Consider the following 21,519-nt stretch of genomic DNA (forward strand, 5'->3'; position numbering starts at 1 on the left):
TCAGTGTCACATATTCTAAGAGTCTGTGGTGCGGAGTTATGACTGAGCAAAATTGCTCATTGCTTAGTTTGTTAGAAGGTTTGTGGGTGTGCACAGTATTTTCAACAGTATCTCTCCCTTTCAGGGGTTTTTTCTTTCTTTCTTTGGCACTCATTCTGAAATGCTGCAGCATTGTGGTTTAACATTTTATGGTTTTAAGTGCAGCCCTTCTTGAAAAATAAGAACTTCAACCACAAGAAGTCATTAAATTGTAGCCTAAAACACTAGACTCATATTCATGGTGGATTTGGAGCTAACTACAGTAATTGCTTTTTGTGTTTTCAGACAATGCACCCAGTAAGGCCTCTTTTTAAATTTGCTTTTTAGGCATTACTGTTTTTTTTCCCCATAGAGACAGAGAAAATAAAAAAGACTTGTGAGTCTGACAAAGACTAGAGTTGATAATGAATCCAGTTAACAGGACTTGTGAGAGCCAACGTGGTGTAGTGGTTTGAGTGTTGGGCTACAACTCTGGAGGCCAGGATTTAATTTCCAACTCAGCCTTGAAACCCACTGGGTGACCTTGGGCAAGTCACACACTCTCATCCTCAGGGAAAAGCAATGGCAAACCTCCTTTGAACAAATCTTGCCAAGAAAACACCTTGAGGTTTGCCTTAGGATTGCTATAATTTATAAAAAAAAACTTGAAGGCACACAACAACAACAATAAAACAGGATCTGTAACATGTTGCAGTGTATGCAAGAGTACTCCTCTTTGCGGTATGAAATATTCTAGGATTTGCAAACTGTATGGGGCTGAAGGAGACCAGTTCTCTGCCCCACCCTCCATCCTCCCCATTACCCTGGTTTTCCATCTTTCTCTTTTCCAATGGACATACAACAATCCTTGTCCCCTCCCTGAAGGCTACTAAGGGGCTGTGCATACTGGCGGGAAAGGCAGGGTGGGGGCAGAGTCAGGGCATCCATATGATGCATGCCCTGGCTCCGCCCCCCAGGGTGGTGTGATGCTGCACACGCCACTTCACACAATGCACAGTGTCACAGCACTCCTCTGGCACAGCACTGAAGGAGCACCATAAAGCCATGCACTGCAACTATTGTGCCCTTTACAGGGTGCAAAAAGATGCGCCCTGCAAAGTCCAGGTCTGCACAGCCCTTAAGTATCCTCAGGTCCAAACTGACTGTATTCTCTTCCTTCATGCTTTTCTTTTAATTTACAAGCCTATGTTTTTAGGGAGACCACCAAGTATGTGAAAACAAGTGTCTTATTTTGTTTGGTCCTATTTCATATCAAAGCTGCTATCATCTCTCGTCCTCTTTCATGCTCTCTCATTCTCATAGGAATTATATGGGTAAGTGTACTGCTATATCACAGAATCCCAGCAAAAGTATGAGTTATCCTATTGGGCAAGGACTTTAGGTGCCTGGATTTCTCTTTAATGTCAGAGTCTAACCTCCCTAGCTGCAAAGTGAAGTACATTCCTTGGTATCAGCTGGGGTTTCGTTCCATACCAAAATCTGTGGATGCTGAAGTCCCGTTATATACAATAGCATAGTAAAATGTCGTCCCTTATGGGAAATAGCAAAAAAACCTTTGGAATATTTTCAAGATGTGGATGTTTGAATCTATGGATAAGGAAACCATGGATATGGGGCGCCAACTGTAGTTGTTGTTGTTGTTCTTATTCTTGTGATTTCCCACCTCTCCCTAAGGCTTGAGGCAGAGTACACTAAATTAAAATACAAAACACAATTAAAACCACATAAACCCTCAGTTAAAATACAGTACTATAAAACCATTAAAATATACTCAGTAGGACACATATACAAATTAGTAAGTCACAATTTAAAATTCACTGGGTAGGCCTACCAGAAGAGATATGTCTTTAATGGTGTTTTAAATGTAGTCCGCATTTTCGGCTGTCATATCTCTTTCAGCTGGTCGTTCCACAATCTGGAGGCAGGAGAAGAAAAGGTCCTCTGGGAAACCATTGCTATTTTAGTCCTGGCTGATTGGAGGAAATATTTCCCATAGGACCTGAGTGTAAGGGGTGGATTGTATGGGAGGAGGTGATTCTGTAGGTAACCTGTACCCAAACCATGAAAGGCTTAAAGGTAATAACCAATCCTTTGTAGTTAGCCAGAAACTAATTGGAAGCCAGGGGAGTGATTTTAAGATGGATGTGATGTGATCACTCCAGATGTAACCGTAATCAATCTAGCTGCCATATTCTGAACCAATTGACATTTCCAGATTTAACAGAAAAGTATCCCAATGTAGAATGCATTGCAGAAGTCCATCCTTGAGTGCATGCACTACCATCTTTAGGTCCTCTAGTTCTAGGAAGGAGTGCACTTGGAGTATCAGCTGAAGCTGATAGCAGGCACTTCTGACCATCACATCTATCTGAACTGACATTTGGAGGGATGGATCCAGGAGCTCTTCAAAACTGTGATCACAGTCTTTCAGGGGGAGTGTGACCCCCATCCAGAACTGGATGACAGACCTCCAGCCCTAGGACCCTTGATAGTAGGCACTTCTGTCTTGTCTGAATTAAATTTAAATTTGTTTTTCTTCATCCAGTCCATTACCTCTTAGGTAGGGTTAGCACTACTTAACCTCAAAGCTGCTAGCCTCTCTCTTGTTCTCTTTGTGCTCTCCACATGCATACTTCTGAGAAATTATCTGCCTGCCTATTTATATTATCATTATTAGATTTTCAAGGAGCTACCTGTTTGTATAAGCAGAAATCAATGTGTGTATCAGGAAAGAGGGAGAGAAATTTCCTAGACTTCCTGTTGTCAGTGCCTAGAACACCATCAAAAGGAAAAGGATTAGCAACTCATGTTGGCACTGAAAAGATTGCATGCATAAACAAAATCTGGACATCTAGCCTACAGAGCCTTCCAAAGTTAGTGAGGATTTCTGAAAAGACAGGCTAGCTTGTTACTTGGAATGTTATTGCCTTGTACCACTCTGGTTCCTCACTGGTCTTCTCTCTTACTTTGAGGAAAAGTGCAAAGACACAATAGGAAAAAAAAATTGAAGAGTGGGGGGTAATGAGAAACAACACAAAGCAACACGAACTGTTGCACACTCACTCTATATAGTGTCTATTATATGGTGTCCCCCATTAGTTAATGGGAAAAAAAAGAGCTGTGATCTTTTCTTAAAGTCATGATTGCTTTGTCACCTGGGGAAAATTTGGTGCTTAGTGATGAGCTTGTATAGAGGTGAACTTGATCCTCTGACAAGTGTTCTCTGATCTCAGTATTGTGGAGCCTGTTTTAGTTGTTGTGTGCCTTCAACTCATTCCCAACTTAATGCTGACCCTAATGCCAATAGGGATGCATTATCCCTATCATGGGAAACCTGTTCCCAGGTTTTCAAGAAGGAGGCACATACAATCTAAGTAGGTTATTTGGTGTTATTTATTTGACCTTGTTGATCTCTATGAAGAAAACCCTTATCATGGTTTTTTCCCCCAAAGTTTGTTTGGTTCAAAGTTTTTTGTGGATTTTTCGTGCTATGTAGCCATGTTCTAGAAGAGTTTCTTCCTGATGTTTCACCAGCATCTGTGGCTGGGATCTTCAGAGAATGTTCTCTGAAGATGCCAGCCACAGATGCTGGTGAAACGTCAGGAAGAAACTCTTCTAGAACATGGCCACATAGCCTGAAAACCCCACAAAAAACTATGGATGCTGGCCATGAAAGCCTTCGACCTCACTTTGGTTCAAAGAGGTTTTGCCATTGCCTTCCAGTGAGGCTGAGAGCAGTCACCCAAGTTCACCCAGTGGGTTTCATGGCCAAGCTGGGAAGTGAGCCCTGGTCTCCAGAGTCATTGGCCAACACTCCAACCATATGTGATGATTACCCAAGTCAGTGCAAAGACAAGTGTGGTACATTTCTGCTGGAAGAGGGAAGTGTAGACCCTTGAACACTTCAGTTTTAGCAATGTGGGGGACTATACTTACAAAGAAGCTGTTCCTAGTTTTTCAAGAGGGAGGCACATGCAGTCCCAGTGAGATGATTGTGTTTTATTTATTTGGCCCTTGTGATCTGTATATGTGATCCATTTCTAGTATGCACTTAGCATTTTCTGGATTGAGTTGAAGGAGTTAAAAATGCTGACACATGCATGAGTAAAGGAGAAAACTAGACATGAAGAAAGAGAAGTTAACCATACCTTTCCTCTTTGCTAGATAGAATCATAGAATTGGAAGAAACCATAAGGGCCATCCAATCCAACCCCATTCTACCCCAGGCTGGATGGCCATCTGTCAGGGATGCTTTGATTTAGATTTCTTACAGGGGGTTGGACTGGATGTCCCTAGCGGTCTCTTCCAACTCAACGATTCTATTATTCTACCATGCAGGAATTTACAATCAAAGCATCCAGCCTCTGTTTGAATACTTCCAAAGAAGGAGACTCAACCACTTTCCAAGCAAGTGTGTTCCACTATCAAACAGCTCTTACTGTCAGTAACTTCTTCCCGTTTAGGTGGAATCTCTTTTCCTTTAGCTTGCATCCATTGTTCCATGTTCTAGTCTCTGGAGCAGCAGAAAACAAGTTTGCTCTGTCCTCAATGTGACACCCCTTCAAACACTTCAACAGGGCTATCATATCACATCTTAACAGTCTCTTCTCCTGTAGTTACTGAAACTGATAGTATTGGGCTGCTCATCCTGGAAATTTCACCAGGCATCCTTACATTCCAACAGATTAGTTGATTAGTTAATATACTAAAGATAAATCCGACTAAGACAAGATACATTGTACAAATTTGCCCTTTTAACAAATTTCAAGTGGCTGTTAGAATAATTTATTTAATGATTTGTGTATTATGCAAAGTTATTTCACCATCTGTAAACCCGGAAAAATGCATATAATATTTGAAGAGAAATGTCAAAATTTGTCATTAAAATTCTGGCACTGAAAAAAATTGACCAGCTGTTAAAATGGATCAATTTCATTAATGCAGAAAATTAAACACACTGAATATCTCTTTGCCAGCATTTTTCTACTTGCAAGAGGAGGGGGAACTGTGTGCAGTTTGTACATATTTAAAATGCAACCACTATTGAAAACTCAAGAGCATAATATTTCCTTTACTTCCTTGATGAAACAATTTCTTTCTTCACTGGCAATACTTTTCCCCTGCTATTAAATCATTTTGGGGAAAATGGGGACATAGAATCATAGAATCTTAGAATCATAGAGTTGGAAGAGACCACAAGGGTCATCCAGTCCAACCTCATTCTGCCATGCAGGAACTCTCAATCAATGCATCCCTGACAGATAGCCGTCCAGCCTCTGTTTAAAGACCTCTAAGGAAGGAGACTCCACTACACTCTGAGGGAGTTCCACTTTCAAACAGCCCTTACTGTCAGGAAGTTCCTCCTAATGTTGAGGTGGAATCTCTTTTCCTGCAGTTTGCATCCATTGTTCCTGGTCTTGTTCTCTGGAGCAGCAGAAAACAAGCTTGCCCCCTCCCCAGTATGACATCCCTTCAAGTATTTAAACATGGCTATCATATCACCTCTTAACCTTCTTTTCTCCAGGCTAAACATCCCCAGCTCCCTAAGCCGTTCCTCATAGGACATGGTTTCCAGACCTTTCACCATTTTAGTCACCCTCTTTTGGACATGCTCCAGTTTCTCAATGTCCTTTTTGAATTGTGCCCAGAACTGGACACAGTATTCCAGGTAGGGACTGACCAGAGCAGAATAGAGTGGCACTATTACTTCCCTTGATCTAGACACTATGCTTCTGTTGATGCAGCCTAAAATTGCATTGGCCTTTTTAGCTGCCCCATCATACTTTTGACTCATGTTCAACTTGTGCATTAGTGTAGAGACATTGCAGACGATGGGTCCCCTTTACGTGCTGCATGTGCAAATGTTTTTGCCTTCCACAGTTGGGTCCTTGCACTATTTGTCTTGTTTCCTCTATGTCAGTTTGACTATTTTCTCCAGCCCTTTCGCTTTCTTTTATATTGCCTCTCTCCCCCATGGAACTCAGTTTAAAGCCCTCCTGATCAAGTTCTTGAGACTGTTGGCAAAAATATTTCTTCCAAATGGCGTGAGATGCAACCCATCTGTTGCCAGAAGTCCCTCCTCATGGAACCGCAGCCCATGATTGAAGAATCCAAATCATTCTCGGTGGCACCATCTGCGAAGCCAGTTGTTCACATCCGCTATTTTCCTCTCCCTTCCTGGACTGTGCCCTTCAACTGGCAGAAGAGACAAGATGACAACTTGTGCATCCATTTCTTTCAGCTTCCTACCAAGAGCCTCATAATACCTTCTGATGTTCTGAAGGCTGTGTCTTGCAGTATCATTGGTTCCCATGTGGACCAAAAGGAAGGGGTGTTGGTCAGTGGACTTGACCAGTCTTGTCAACCTCTCTGTCACATCACAGATCTTTGCCCCGGGGAGACAACACACCTCTTGAGACATCTTGTCAGGCCTACAAATCACTGCTTCTGTACCCCTCAGCAAGGAGTCCCCAACTATGACCACACGCCTCCTCCGAGGCTTAGCAGTGACTGTTCCCTCAGGTGGGACTCTCAGGCTCCCCTGCTCTGTCCCTGAAGTCTGTCCATGCTGCTCTTCCTCCTTGATAAGGGAAAGAGCTTCAAATCGATTCTCTAGCTGCAAGCTCCCAGAACAATCCCTTTTTGGCCTACTTCTCTGTGTGACATTCCTCCAGCTATCCGCCTCCTGTGTATGTGATCTTCTCCACCCCAGCAACTTCCTCTGTGTGGTCCCTGTCCAAGACCGTTCATTCCGTTATGTCCAGGAAATCCTTTTGCTCCCTAATATGCTGAAATGTAGCTACTCTGGACTCCAGCTGCTGGACTTTCTTCTCCAAGAGTGATACCAACTTGCACTTGGTGCATAAGAAGCTTTAGTGATCTATTTTCATTCCCTTTCTCTTGCTATTTACAGTTTGAATGTTAGACTACGACTCTGGAGACTAGGGTTTGAATCCCGATTTGGCCATGGAAACTCACTGGGCAAGTCACACTCTCTCAGCCTCAGAGGTTGGCCATGACAAACGCCCTCTGAAGAAACTTGCCAACAAAACCCATTAGGGTCACCATAACTCAGAAATGACACCAATAACAAAGAGCCCTTTCGCAATAAAAATAAAAATCAATAGTTAAAGTTTAAACATTCCTCTCCCCGCAACTCCTGCCATGAATAGAGAAACTGACATGGGCAATATAGCAAAACTGTTGGAAGAAGCAAATTAGAGGCAATCCTTTATTAATTGCCCAGCCAGAATCAATGGAGAACAAGAAGGAATTTTTCCTTTCAAAAGCACAGTGTCCCTAGAAAACTTATTTACTTGTTCAAACCATAGCCTGGAATAATAATCATCATCATCATCATCATCATCATCATCATCATCATCATCATCATCTTGCCCGCTTCTCCCCATGAGTGAAGGAAGAAAACAACAATTAACAGACAAACATGACTGCAATTTTAAATCATGCAGATAAAGACATTAATAACCACAGTCCTCTTGTGTTTTAAACACTAGAGGATTACTGAGAAAGCAGTGACATGCAACGAGTTTGCATCCAAACATGTTTCCCTTTTATTTTGAGCAATTGGTGTTATGCTTTTAAAGATGCTGGGAAGTTTTACATTGGGGTGGGGACATTATAACTGAGGAAAGGAAGCTTTCTGCCACAAATGTGCTGTTGGTTTATAAAACTTGTGGGCTGTTTAATAGTTTAGATTTGAAGATTTGGGAATTGCTTTTGGAATCCAGGTGATGTTTCAGCGGTGCAAGTATAAAAACAAGTTTGGCTCAGATGTACCAGATAAATTGTAGGTAGCAGGTATGGTTGCTCCAGATGTAATGCTGGATCAAGAATGGAGGGAGGGAGGTACTTGAAAATGTTTTTCCTAAAGCACTGGGATATCCCAGGATGGGACTGGGACAATAATCTTTCATCCTTGTTTCCTCCAAATGCATTTGCATTGCATAAATAATCTGTGTTGACGCCACTTTAACTCATGGCTCAATGCTATAGAATTCTGGTCTGCTGCTGCAACAAAGTACGCTTCCCTGAATTCCATAGCATTGAGCCATGGCAGTTAAAGTGGTATCAACCTGGATTATTTCTGCAGTGCGGATGCAGCCTATGGGGATTATCAGATGAGGTACGTCCCTGTCCCATCACATTCCCATTCTTCCTGCGCAGTTGCTGGAAGGACTTTCAGATGGGATTCACGCTTATCTTATCTGGAAAGCACGAATGACAGTGATCACGCAAAAGGCTTTCAGATGAAGTCACAGAGATGCCATCATTATCCTGCCATTAACCTGTCATTGGTTGGCATTTTGCATTAACGGACTTTCGTGTTAATGCAATGCCATTTTAATGACAGGTTAATGGCGGGATCAGCACTACAGTTTGAAAGCCTTTTGCACCATTGCAGTTACAGATGGGTTAAGGACAGGATAAGGGTGGGGGAATGATCGTGCCCCTATCTCATCCCTGTGTGAAAATCTATGTCTTTAAATAGGGAGACATCTGGCTGTGTTTTACCTCAGCAACTCTGCTTTGTCTCCAGACACCCAGGTTGATATTTTTATTTTTACCTGCTAAAATGAAGTAACATTTTGCTTGCCTCCCAGAAGCAAGGAAAGATATAATGATTTTGTTCCCATTGCTCCCTTTTGTATATGATGCCAGACACCAGAGAATGACATTGAAAGATTGTAATATAATAGAAAAAAGACTCTGAACTCAAACCAGTTCCCACAACAATAATTATTCTTGTGTAGAGCCAAAGAAGAAGAGGAGGAGGAGGAGGAGGAGGAGGAGGAGGAGGAGGAGGAGATGATACAAATATGCTGCAGGGGCAAGACTTCAAACTGTGCAATATTGCTGGTTTTTAAAATGAAAATGGTTAATTGTGCCACAAAGTGCTCAACAATGTGCATTTCATATTGTCAAAAGTGTTTATGGTATTTTAAACAAAGGCATTTCAGAATTTAATGTATTAAAGCAGTCATAATAATAGCACACATAAATAACACAGAAGGTCTGTCGAATGGAAGAAGGAAGATAAGCAGCAATTATATGCTACTGTATATAATGTTAATTCAAAGAACATACCACCATTGGATCTTATCCTCATTTCTGCTAATTTGAGTTTTCTCTATTCTCTTCCACTGCACTTCTTGAAAACCAACCACTGTTCACTCTGCTGCAGGCTATACTACGAATCATCTCATTCGTACAATAGCCAAATTAATCTAATTCACTAAAAATGCTTCTATTCTATAAAATGTCTTTTGTCAAACCAGATTCTAGGTTGTGTGTCTATGTGTGCCTTCAAGTCCCTGTTGACGTATGGCAACCCCATGAATGTCATAGTGCTTTCTTAAGCAAGGAATACTGAGAATACTATTCAATAAATACTTTCACATAATGCTCCAGGCTCTTCTGTTCAGCCCACTGTTTCCAAGTACCACTAATGTATTTTGGGGGGCTAGTGAGAGGACAATGATACCATTCCCTCTGCACCAAACATCTTACAGCCAAATTTTAAAAAGAGTACATGTGAAACTTGTTAATACAAATGTTTAAAAGATAAATACATATATAAATAAGCGGTTCTCTTAAAAACATTAAATTTAAAACAATTTAAATTGCATTTTATTGGAAAAGCAAATGGGCAGGTTTACGTAATATTGTGTAATATATTGTGATATATGCATACTGTAATATTGTAAAATGATTTAGCAAAGATTTAAGGGTTATAACAATCCAACTGTCTGAAGTTAAGAAGGAACCAAGACAGTTTCAACTGATTTATTAAAAACAGAAGCATTCGATGAAGCTTACTGATAATCAAAAACTAGAACATATGAGTAGAATATAAAATAATTATCTTTGGTAATAAGGGTGGGAAATAATCTATAAGTCTGTATTGAAACTATCAACAAAAACACAAAGGAGGTAAATATATATATATATATGGTTTAGTATAAGCAAAAATAATGCCACAGGATATAAGTGAGTGAGCACACTGGCATCACACTGCCTACCCAACCACATGGCAGGCGGCATCACGGCGCTCCTTTTATAAGCCACATGCCAAAAGGGGCGCTGAAAAGTGCTGCTGCAACAGCAGATTTTTGCAATGGTCATTAGTTCACAAAGACATAAAAGCAGTTTCCTATGTCTTTGTGCACCAACGACCATCGTTAAAATTGAACCTGCAACTTCCTTTCCATACACAAAGGATTGGAATTTGAATTTATATCCTCACATACCAATGGCATATATATGTCTGTACCTGGCTTCCACTCCATCAAATGCATCTATAGACTGAAGTCTATGAAAGCTCATGCTGCCAATTTCTTTCTTTCCATTAGTCTCAAAGGCCCGTTACAGATGGGCAAAAAGTACGTGCTCGGTACATACTAGGGTTAGAAAGGGGCGTCCTTTCCAGACGCCCCTAACCCTAGTACATGCCGAGCGCGTACAAGATGGCGGTGCCCATTCTACATGGGGGCCGCCATCTTGACGTCACAGACGCCTAGTGTTTGCACATCACGTGGCGGAAATGACTCCACGAGTGCGCCATTGGCGACTTGCAGCACCATTTCCGCACCGCAAGAAGCTGCATTTTGCAGCTTCTTTTTTGTTGCGTCCAGGAATCGTGCAGTTTGTCCGCTGCGGTTCCCGGATGCAGCAACCAGTGGTGCCGGCAGACCGCCCTTTTTGGGCGGTCTGTAAAGCGCCAAAAGTGCTACAAGATCTCTACATTTATGTTCAACAATAAGCCTGTCTTTGCACTTTCTTCTTTGACTTTCCTCAGTAGTTGTCTTTGATGTTTTCTGCTAATAGCGTGGTGTCATCTGCATATTTTAGATTGTTGATGTTCCTTCCTCCCATTTTAACTCTTCCTGCTTCTGTATCCAAGCCTGCTTTTCTTATATGTTCTGCATACAAGTTGAAAAGATAGGGTGAAAGGATGCAGATGGTTGGAGGGGTGGGGTGCTTGCAGAGATTATAATAGTGAAACTGACACCTTTGAATCAGTTCTGGCAAAAATAAAAAAGGCTTTCTGTGCTGGTCTTCTGCAATAAACTCTGGCTCACCCATGAAGCTTGGCTATTAAGTTAGACAGAGACAGGATGTCACAACTACCTTGTGGAGGGGTAGGGAGCTGTTGGTGCTCCAGATATTTTGGACTACACTAACAATTGGCTATGCTGGCTAGGGCATCTGAAAGTTGACATCCAAAATTTATGAAGGGCTAAAGTTGCTCCCTCCATTTCTTACCACCATCTCTGATGCCAGTGGTTTGCTACCATATCAGAAAATACTCAGTGTCTTCAACCATCTTATTTTTTACCCCTTGCATCTCAAAAGAACTGGCCAGTTGAAACCAGAGAGGATGTTTGTTCAAAAAATTAAATTTGGGATGAATATTCAAAATGAAACACAGGATGTATACAGGAGTCCTGGTGACGCAGTGGTTAAAAACCCTATACTGCAGCCACTCACTTACTCAATACCATAAGGTTGCAAATTCAGTGCTAGGCAGGGCTCAAGCTCGACTCAGGCTTGCATCTTTCTGAAGTCGCTAAAACGAGTACCCAGCTTGATGTAGACAATTAGCTTACGGTTGTAAACTATTTAGAGACTGCTTAGTTGGTATGAAGAGGTATATAAATGAAACTGCACTTGCTATACCATGCCCAACATGGTGCCAACTTACCAGGTGTTTTAGGGACAGTCTTGAGCTACATTGAAATAGTGCAATTTGTCATAATAAGCTAGGAAAAATAGCACTTTGCAGTTGGTATAGGAAATGGTCTATCCTTTATCCAAGCAACCACCCGTGCTGTGTATTTCCACTACCCATGTCACAGGTTGAGTACCCTTGGTTCTGGAATTCTGCCTGTTTGCCTGTGATTCTCAATATGATTCCTATTTTGTATCTTCTTTGCAAGAAGCATTTTGTTCTTGGTTAGGATCTTGGGCTAGTGTTCTGTCTAATTTGTGCATCGGGTTGTTTTATTTAATATGTAATCGTTCATTACTTAAATCACAATATTTATAGATTGCTTTTCAACAGAAAACTGCCAGATGGTTTTCAGCAAGTTAGAAATGCAAATGAAAACAACCATTATAAAAGTTTTTAAAAGCCATAACTTAACAAATATGTCCAAGCGTCACATTACAAAATTAACAGGCATTCATATTTTTTCACATTCATTTTTTAAAATAAAAAATCTATGTTGCTTAGCAATAGATACCACACGCTCAGTGATAATCATACTATTACAGGAAAAATAACCATGCTGAAATTGGAATTTACAGAATAAAGATGAATATTCTCTTGAAATTTGTCATTTCAAAAAGTGACAAATTACTTATTTTTCAATGGCACTATTTTCAACATAACATTTTTCCCAATGACATATAAAGTAAGTTTGTTTCATCTTTGTTGCAGTATCCGAGATTCTGGAAAAAAGAAATGCAGTAAAGGAGACACAACATTATTTTCACAATAGGAAAATCTTGGCTAGAAACCAAACCAGCAGGGATAAATTGACAACTATTTCCGTATCATTACTTTCCACAACCTTTCAGGCAATTCAGCCAAATTCAAAAGGGATCAACAGGCAATTTATAACCAATTTATAATTATATTTGTCGAAAGTAAAAATAATAACATTTGTATGACTTACTTTCCTCACCTCAATTCCAGAAAATACACATATAAACAACACTTCTTTATCCATAGCTGCAAAACTGGGTCTGTTCTAATCCAGTTCTCATTTCTGTCAGATATAGATTGATGTATATGTGCTTAGTCTTCAGTTCAGGAGTTGACAAGTTGGAGCATGTCCAGAGAAGGATGACCATAATGGTAAAGGGTCTGGAAACCATAAAGCCCAATGAACTGTGACTTGTGTTTAGCCTGGAGAAGAAAAGGTTAAGAGGTGATATGATAACCCTGTTTAAATATCTGAATATTCATATTGAGGATGGAGCAAGACAGAGACAGGGAGGTTTGTCCAAAACAACACAGGAGCCACACAAGACATTCAGAAAACCTTTTGGTTCATTGGTTCATACCTTTCTGTGCTGCTATTTCAATGAAATTTGATGCTACAGTAAAGCTATCTTTACTGCATAGTATTCCAGGAATTTGCACTGATTTGTTCTTTCTTTTCTATTACAGAGAGACATGCTTAGGATGGTATAAGCTATGGCCCAGTTCTATTACAAGAGAAGCATCAATGCCCCTTACAGAGATCGCATCCCTCTTCGTATTGTACGAGCGGAGTCTGAACTGTCACCTGCTGAGAAAGCCTATTTGAGTGCTGTGGAGAAAGGAGATTATGCCAGTGTGAAGCAAGCCCTGGAGGAAGCGGAAATTTATTTCAAGATCAATATTAATTGCATTGACCCCCTCGGAAGGACGGCTCTCCTTATTGCAATAGAAAACGAGAACCTGGAGCTCATAGAGTTGCTCTTGAGCTTTAACGTCTATGTGGGGGATGCCTTGTTACATGCCATCAGGAAAGAAGTGGTTGGAGCTGTTGAGCTGCTGCTAAATCACAAGAAGCCCAGTGGGGAGAAACAGGTATTTTGGGAAACTTCCATTTTGCATGTCCACTAGCATCATCCTCACTCCAGAAACCTCTTAAAAACCAGTAAGGTAATGGGAAGAATAACCTGAGAAGGTTAAATAAATGGGCTTTTACAGATGTGAAGAATTCCCAAATTACCACAGCTCTCTTGTGTTTCTGTTGCTGTATATCTTTTAGTTTTCATTCTCCAGGGGCTAACGTTATAGTCCTCAGAATAGGAAATATTACTTTTTAAAAGTAATTCATTACTTGCTGCTTATGAAAGGTGTACGGTTGGTGTTACTCATGCCCCTGACTTAGTTGTTAGTCAGCACATTGCATAACATGTTGCTCCTTAGCTACTTTTAAAAAATGATTGATGAAATGGTCTCAAAGCTCATTAAATTGCCCCGTAAAAAGTTATGTTTAAAAGTAAAGAGTAAGCATTACTCACTCCAGTGATCAATTTTTAATCCGTTGCTGGTTGTTATACTATGTGCTAAAAGCAGAATCATGAACCTTTCATTGGAAGAACAATAATGTGTTAGAAATATCATGTTTGTATGTAACGTAGTACTCCCAAGCTCTGGTAGTCCTGGACAGTTACTTGGGACTTAGACCCATTGAAATCAACTAAACCCAAATATGGCCCGTTACAAACGGCCCCCCTAGTATGTGCTGAGCACGTACTAGGGTTAGAAAGGGGCGTCCTTTCCGGACAACCCTAACCCTAGTATGCGCTCGGTGCGTACAAAGTGGCGGCACCCGTTCTACACAGGCTCCGCCATCTTGAAATAGCGGACGCTTTGCGTCCGCACGTCGTGCGGCACTAATGACGCTGCAAGTGTGCCATTGGCACCTTGCGGCGTCATTAGCGCACCGCAAGAAGAAGCTGCATTTTGCAGCTTTTTGCTGCGCAGAGGAGCGGCACGGTTTGGCCGCTGAGGCTCCTCCACACAGCAAATGAAGGCGCTTTTCAGACCGCCCTTTTGGGCGGTCTGTAAAGCGCCTATGTTTTTACACGCAAGTTTTTTATTTATTTTGGAGTCACTTAGAACTCCTCTTTTAAAAAAGAAAAGCTTGTCTTTTTTTCTTCTGAGCCTAAATAATTTGAATAAGATACCAGACTGATACAGGGCGGTGTGGTAGTGGGATGCTGAGAAGGAGAACTAAACTTCCAATGACTGTGGAGTACTTTCAAATAGTAAACTGCATTACTGTGAGTTTTCTCATCCTCTGTTTTTTGTGGGTTTGGGGGGCTATGTGACCATGTTCTGGAAGAGTTTATTTTTGACGTTTCACCAGCATCTATGGTTGGCATCTTCAGAGAATGCTGGCATGGAGTATGTATCCAGTGGATCCTTGTTATACGCTGTAGTTCGGTTCCAAGATACCCCGTGGATAACAAAATCCATGGATGCTCAAGTCTCATTAAATATAATGCCATAGCAAAATGGTGTCCCTTATAAAAAATGAAAAAATCAAGGTTTGATATTTGAAAATTATGCTTTTTTTAACATTTTCAAACCATGGATGCTTGAATCTGTGTATACAAAATCCGTGTATAAGAAGGGCCGACTGTACTCTTGGGAGGAAGTGATGTACATATTAATCTTTGTGTTGATCTCTTGTTGAATGGCAAGGCCTCAGAGTGTCCATTTAGTTAGTGATCCATTATCTGCTGGAAAACCCCACTGACCCTGGTTGGTTTTCATTTGCCTGGGCTGGGTCTTGATTTTGGTGTTTTTCAGGACTGGTAGCAAAACTTTATTTACTTTAAGGGTTTCTTTTTTACTGTTGAAATTGTCTAGGTGTTTGTGGATTTCAATTGCTTCCCTGTGCATTCTGATCTGATAGTTGTTGGCATGGCCAAGAATTTCAGTGTTTTCAAACAGCATTTTTGATGGTTTATAACTTGTTCTGCTACTGTTGATTTTTCTGGCTGACCCAATCTGCAGTGTCTCTCGTTTTCCTTGATTCATGTTTGAACACCGCATTTGGTGGTTCCTATGTAGACTTGTCCACAGCTGCATGGTATGCAGTAAACTCCTGCAGCTATAAGAGCATCTTTCAGTCCTTCACCAAGTGCAGCATTTGCTGGATTTTCTTGGTTGGTCTGTAGATCCTTTGGAGGTTGTGTTTTCTCATCATTTTCCCTAATCTGTCTGTGACTCCTTTGATGTATGGTAAAAATACCTTCCCTTTGGGTGGTTGTTTGTCTTCACTGCTCTGGATTTTTCTGGGTCTGGCGGCCCTTCTGAAGTCTGAGCTGGAGTAACCATTAGCCTGTAGAGCCCAATTTAGGTACTTCAATTCATCTTCCAGGAAGTGGGGTTCACAAATCTTTTTTGTCCAGTCTACCAGTGTTTTTATTGCCTTTCTTTTTTGTCCTGAGTGATAGTTGGAGTTCTTGTGTAGGTATCTGTCCGTGTGTGTAGGTTTTCTGTATACTGTGTGGCCCAAACATTGGTTCGGTTTGTGGATGACTAGGACATCCAAGAATGACAATGTTTCTTCCTTTTCTTTTTCCATCATGACTCCACATTCTCATTCTCTGTTTAGACATTGTCTGAGTGGAAGTACCCTAGAGACCAAAGCTATTTGATTAGGGACCATTACTTGCTTTGTTTCTCATCCGTTACACAGGTCTTTTTACTATAGTTAAAATTTAACAGTTGGCTTGTGCCTTGTGCTCTTATTCAAGTCCACCTATCAGACTTTGCCTCCTTTGCCTTCCAAGGAGGGAGAGGCAGTTGAGGCAATGTAGAAACTTCAACTGGTACAAAATATGGCAGCCAGGCTGGTCACAGGCAAATCCATAACTGCCCATATTACACCGGTTCTAAAATCTCTCCACTGGCTGCCTATCAGTTTCCAGGCAAGGTACAAGGTGCTGGTTCTAACCTTTAAAGCCCTACATGGCTTGGGTCCTGACTACTTGCAGGATCGCCTACTTCCATACAATCCACCCCACGCACTTCAGTCCTCTGCTACAACCTAAGAAGACCAGACTCTCAGCGGTGATCCAGAAGAGCTTCTCATCAGCCGCTCCGAGGCTCTGGAACAATCTGCCGGACGAGATCTGCCATATTACCACCTTGGAAGCCTTTAAAAAGGCTATTAAGACGTATCTCTTCCAGCAGGCCTTTCCAGACTAGGTTAGATCCATTAGACTTGCCTTCCCCCTCTAATGATACCGCTATTGTTCTGATAACAAAATTGATTGATACCATCCTCCCCATCCCCCCTCATTTCTTGCACTAATCTGCCCGAAATTTTAGTGTATTCCTATTGGACAGTTTTAAATGTGGATGTTTAATCTCTTTTTATGGGTTGATAATTGTTTTTATGATGAGGGAAGAGTTGGGGTTTGGGGGGTTTTAAATTGTAATTTTTAATTGTTTGATGTTATTAAAACTGTTGGAATCCACTTTGATTCCTTTGTGAAAAAACGGAATACAAATTATTATTATTATTATTATTATTAGACTAAAGCGTTGTGCCAAATCCGTCTCCCCATGCCTATAATGTTCAGGACAAGTGGGCAAGTGTGTGGGCATCAGATGTTTTTGAACTACAGTTCCCATCAGCATTAGCAGTGGAAGCAATGGTTAGAAATGATTTGCACTGCAAACAAAAACATCTGGGGTGTCACATTGCCCACTCCATTTATGGTTCAGAGAAAGATGGTGGCTATGGGGGAGCACAGCAAAAAACAAGGTGTTTCCAATAGCATTAAAGTTCCAGCAAATGTTCCTCTCTGCCATTCTTCAAAACATAGGAAAGAGTGCATATGATCATAAAGAAGCTGAGTATGTATACTTAGCCAGTTCTGTTATCTTCTCTCTGTCCCCTCCCCACCTCCGGTTGTTCAGAATTCCTAAAACATTTCTGGGTTTAGGAATAAAAATAGATGTACATTTCTCTTCTTATCTGCTTCAATTTTCATACATTATCAGTGCTGTGGTAAAATATTTACATGAACAGTACATTGAAATGTCTGGAGGCCTTTCACAATTCATACAATATCATTTAATTACATTGTCTTGTTCTCATTGTGGATTCAGTAGCAAAAGATAAGTAAAGCATATAATTCATTTTTGCAAATGACTAATAATTGCTGTTTAGTGTATTAGGAAAGCATTTGGTGTAGCAACCCTTTGTAGTGTTTTCTACAATGGTACTTTGCCAGGTAGTCTGAACACATGGAAACAAGAGATTCCCTGCTTGGTCCTCCACCTTCCCCATTCCTCTTTTTTATTGTCTTTCCATATTAGAGGAGGTAATGTGTGTCCTCTGTCATCGTCTCCTTTTTTAAGTGACATTCAGATAAAATTTATCACATTACCTGGCTTTTCCCCCCTATGATATCATACATGCCTGCACTAATCCCACATTTTTTCTTCCAGTATGAAAGCAAACAGAGCCTTTTATGAATCTCACCAAAACTGCAAAATGTACGATACACTTCTTCGTAGAATAGTATTGGCGATGGGAGGTTGGATACAGAATCTAGTTTCCTGGAATTTCTTTTCAGCACTGGCCAGATAAGATTTCATGTAGTTAAAGAAAGGTTTGGAACCCCCTTGTGTTTCTCCGTGACTAGAAGAAACATGATAAATGATATAAAATAGCAACAAAATAACTCATGCTCAAAAATACATTGTACAAATGTGTTTCTATGTAAAAAAAAAATTACCTTACTTTGCCTGCAGTTTAGATTGTTTAGACTTATGTTTAGACTTTATGTTTTTAAATTGCGGAAGAAATACACACACATTTGTGTGAAGCAAGATAATTCAACCTTAGGGCAATGATTTCCAAACTCTGGTCCACCAGTTGTTTTGGATTTCACTCCCAGAAGCCTCAGCCATCATGAGTGATGGTCTGGGATTCTGGGAGATGAAGACTAAATCACCTGGAAGGACACAGTTTGGGAATCACTGCTGTAGGGGAATTATATACCCAAAATGAAGTGCTTTGAAGTAGGGCTGTACTTCCTGATTTTCTTCAGAACCCAATCTGGCTATCTGAACTGGGTTGCAGTTTTATTTGAACTGGTCTGGACCTGGTGCACCCTGAGTCAGTTGCTGAAAGATTCAAAAATCCAAATTGTCAGCCCCATGGAGGCACATGATTGCTTGCTTTAGCATGGTTGCACATTTCTCCACTTTAACGAAAGCACACCAACTCTGAAGCAGGTAGATAATTTGTCCAGAATAAAGATGCAGAGGCTCGGTACATACGCACCCTTACTGACACCCTCGCCATGTGCTAGGGTTACCTGGGGGCAGAGGACTCACACGCATTGCAACCTTAGCATGTGACGAGGGCGTAAAAATGGCGGTGCCCTGTATACACGGGCACCGACGTTATGTAAGTGCCATGTGGCACTTATCTAACGAGTGCGCCAGTGGTGCACTTGTTATGCTGCTGCCGCGGCTTGAAACCCCCCCCCCCCCACTTTTAGCAGGTTCTTTTTTTGCTGGCGAGAAGCCGCGCAGTTTGGCAGCTGTGGCTTCCCTCTGGCGGAAAAACAGGCACCGGCAGGCTACCCTTTTGGGGTGGTCTCTCGCACGCCAGAGTTAAAATGCACAAGTGGAGAAATTTGAAGAAAGTCCTAAAATACAGATGGAAGAATTAGTTATGACTAACTCATAAATGCTGCTTCACAGCCAGATGAAAATAATTCAAAACTCCAAAATCTGGAGTTTCAGCTGGGAAGGATTCAAAATATCCCTTATCCATCCACTGGCAATGATAGAGTGAAACTATGCCTACATCCACACTTCAAAAATACCACTTTAACTGCCATCATTCAATGCTATGAAATTCTGGGAAATCTAGTTTGTTGTGGCACCCATAGCATTGAGCCATGGCAGTTAAAGTGGTGTCAAACTAGATTACTTCTGCAGTGCAGATGCAACCACTGTGGCAGTCTCACAAGCACATTGTAAGAATCCCATTACCGTTGTCACATCCAGGCTCAGTGCCTTTCACTTCACCTGTACCTGGTTCATCTTGTACACTGAACAGTGTGGGAGGGACTCTTGATATCAAAGTTTAAGAATGAGACAACTATTGCTACAGCCCTTTATTCCCTTATAGACGCTCTTATGTATTTAAGCAGGAGATTATCTTTGTTCTTTCAAGGCAACAGTACTCATCCTTCAACTATCCAGGTATTGTGATACAACCACCAGTCCTAAATAGGGTCACACTCCCCTCAAAGGACTGTGTCCGCAGTCTGGAGGTACTCCTAGACTTGTTGGTCCAGATGACAAATCAGATAAATGTGACAGTCAGGAGTGCTTGCTACCAGCTTCGGCTGATGTGCCAGCTGCGTCCTTTCTTGGAACCAGGGGACCTGGAAACTGTGGTTCATGCGCTGGTAACCTCATGACTCGATTTCTGCAATGTGCTCGACATGAGGCTACCCTTGTGCATAGGTCAGAAACATAACTTAGTCCAGAGCATGGCAGCCAATTGTGTTACTGGTAAAACCAGATGCAATCATATTACACCTATCTTAAAATTGCTCCACTGGCTGCCCATTAGTATCCGGGCACAGTACAAGGTGTCACAGACTTTAAAGCCCTAAATGCCTTGGGTCCAACCTATCTCTGGAATCGCCTCCTTCCGTACAACCCAGCCCATGCACTCAGGTCCTCTGGGAGGAATTTATTGCAGTCTATAAAAACCAGGCTGACTGCAACCACCCAGAGGACCTTTTCTTCGACTGCTCCCAGATTATGGAGGAGATCTGTCACATCAGCAGCTTAGACAGCCTCAAAAAGGCTATCAAGATGGATCTCTTCTGGCAGGCCTTCCCTGAATAGAAAACCTGGCCACCAATTTGAACTTACCTCCCTGAATTCGCTGTAGCCCACTCGCTTATAATGTATGTTTTCATGTATGTTTTGAAACTGTTAATTGTTGTTTTAGAGGAGGGTGGGATATTGGAATTTGGGGCTTTGTATGTTACTTTTAATTTGTAAGCCCCCTCAATTGTCACTGACAGAGAGGCAGAATATAAATAAAGTTTTATTTATTATTATTTATTTATCCCAAGTCACAGCTGGTTTTTGGAAGCTTTCCCTCCTTATATTAAATCTGCCAATGAAGCTATTTTTGGATTAATATGTATGGAAAACACCATCTTCAGGGGAATCCAATCCACTTGTACGGAAAGATTCACTAGATCTAAATTATCCTGGACAGATTTTATCTCGCCTTTTTGGCTTTCTGATATTTCTTTGCTCCTGCTGCATACATTGATGTCCTCTGTTCATTTTTAAAATATGTAAGTTTCTATAGGTGTTGCAACCATTTTAAAGATATATTTGCACTTATCCTTTCTGTTGATATTTTAATTATGTTGGTTCCTCTTATAATTTTCTTGTATACTTGTCTCAATAGTATTATATCGTATAAATATTCATTGTTCTGATTAGTATTGTCCCTGGATTAAAAAAAAACACAACCTCTTGAACTGGATAAAGTGAAGATTAAATAGAGAGATCTTTAGATACACAGACAGACAGACAGACAGTACATCTTTGAGATTTCATCATCCCTGCACCATGGGTTCAGTGGGAATAGGTGTCTATACATGTTACGTATGGGTCACATGCAGCCTGTGAGGACCATTTTTATAGCCCCTGAAGCTCATTTGGTGGTCTCCAGTATCCACCAGCCTTTCAAGAGAGAAAAAAATTCCCATTGATTTTTAGGATATGTGCATTTTTTTTTGCCAGAAACTCACCCCAATCAACTAAAAACCAGCCACAAATATGAGGGTTTTGATCCCCCAGAGCACCTTAAATGTCTCTCAACCACCAAAACAAAATCAGAAGGAAATTGGTCAAAATGGCAGCTGGAAGCCACTGATGTC

The 21,519-nt window shown here is 41.1% G+C and overlaps 1 protein-coding gene across 2 annotated transcripts in view; it reads left to right on the plus strand.

Annotated features, from left to right (window-relative positions):
• TRPC4 (transient receptor potential cation channel subfamily C member 4) overlaps nucleotides 1-21,519 on the plus strand; it is a 187,924-nt gene that overhangs the window by 78,008 nt on the left and 88,397 nt on the right. For both annotated transcript variants that reach the window (XM_089511493.1, XM_089511485.1), the window contains exon 2: nucleotides 13,235-13,639. In XM_089511493.1, the coding sequence (XP_089367619.1) occupies nucleotides 13,262-13,639 (378 nt within the window). In that variant the 5' untranslated portion in view covers nucleotides 13,235-13,261. The remainder of the gene's footprint in view (nucleotides 1-13,234; nucleotides 13,640-21,519) is intronic.

This window comes from Sceloporus occidentalis, unplaced genomic scaffold (assembly GCF_023333645.1).
Source record: "Sceloporus occidentalis isolate IW3139 unplaced genomic scaffold, rSceOcc1.0.p SCAF_1, whole genome shotgun sequence".
NCBI lineage: Eukaryota > Metazoa > Chordata > Lepidosauria > Squamata > Phrynosomatidae > Sceloporus > Sceloporus occidentalis.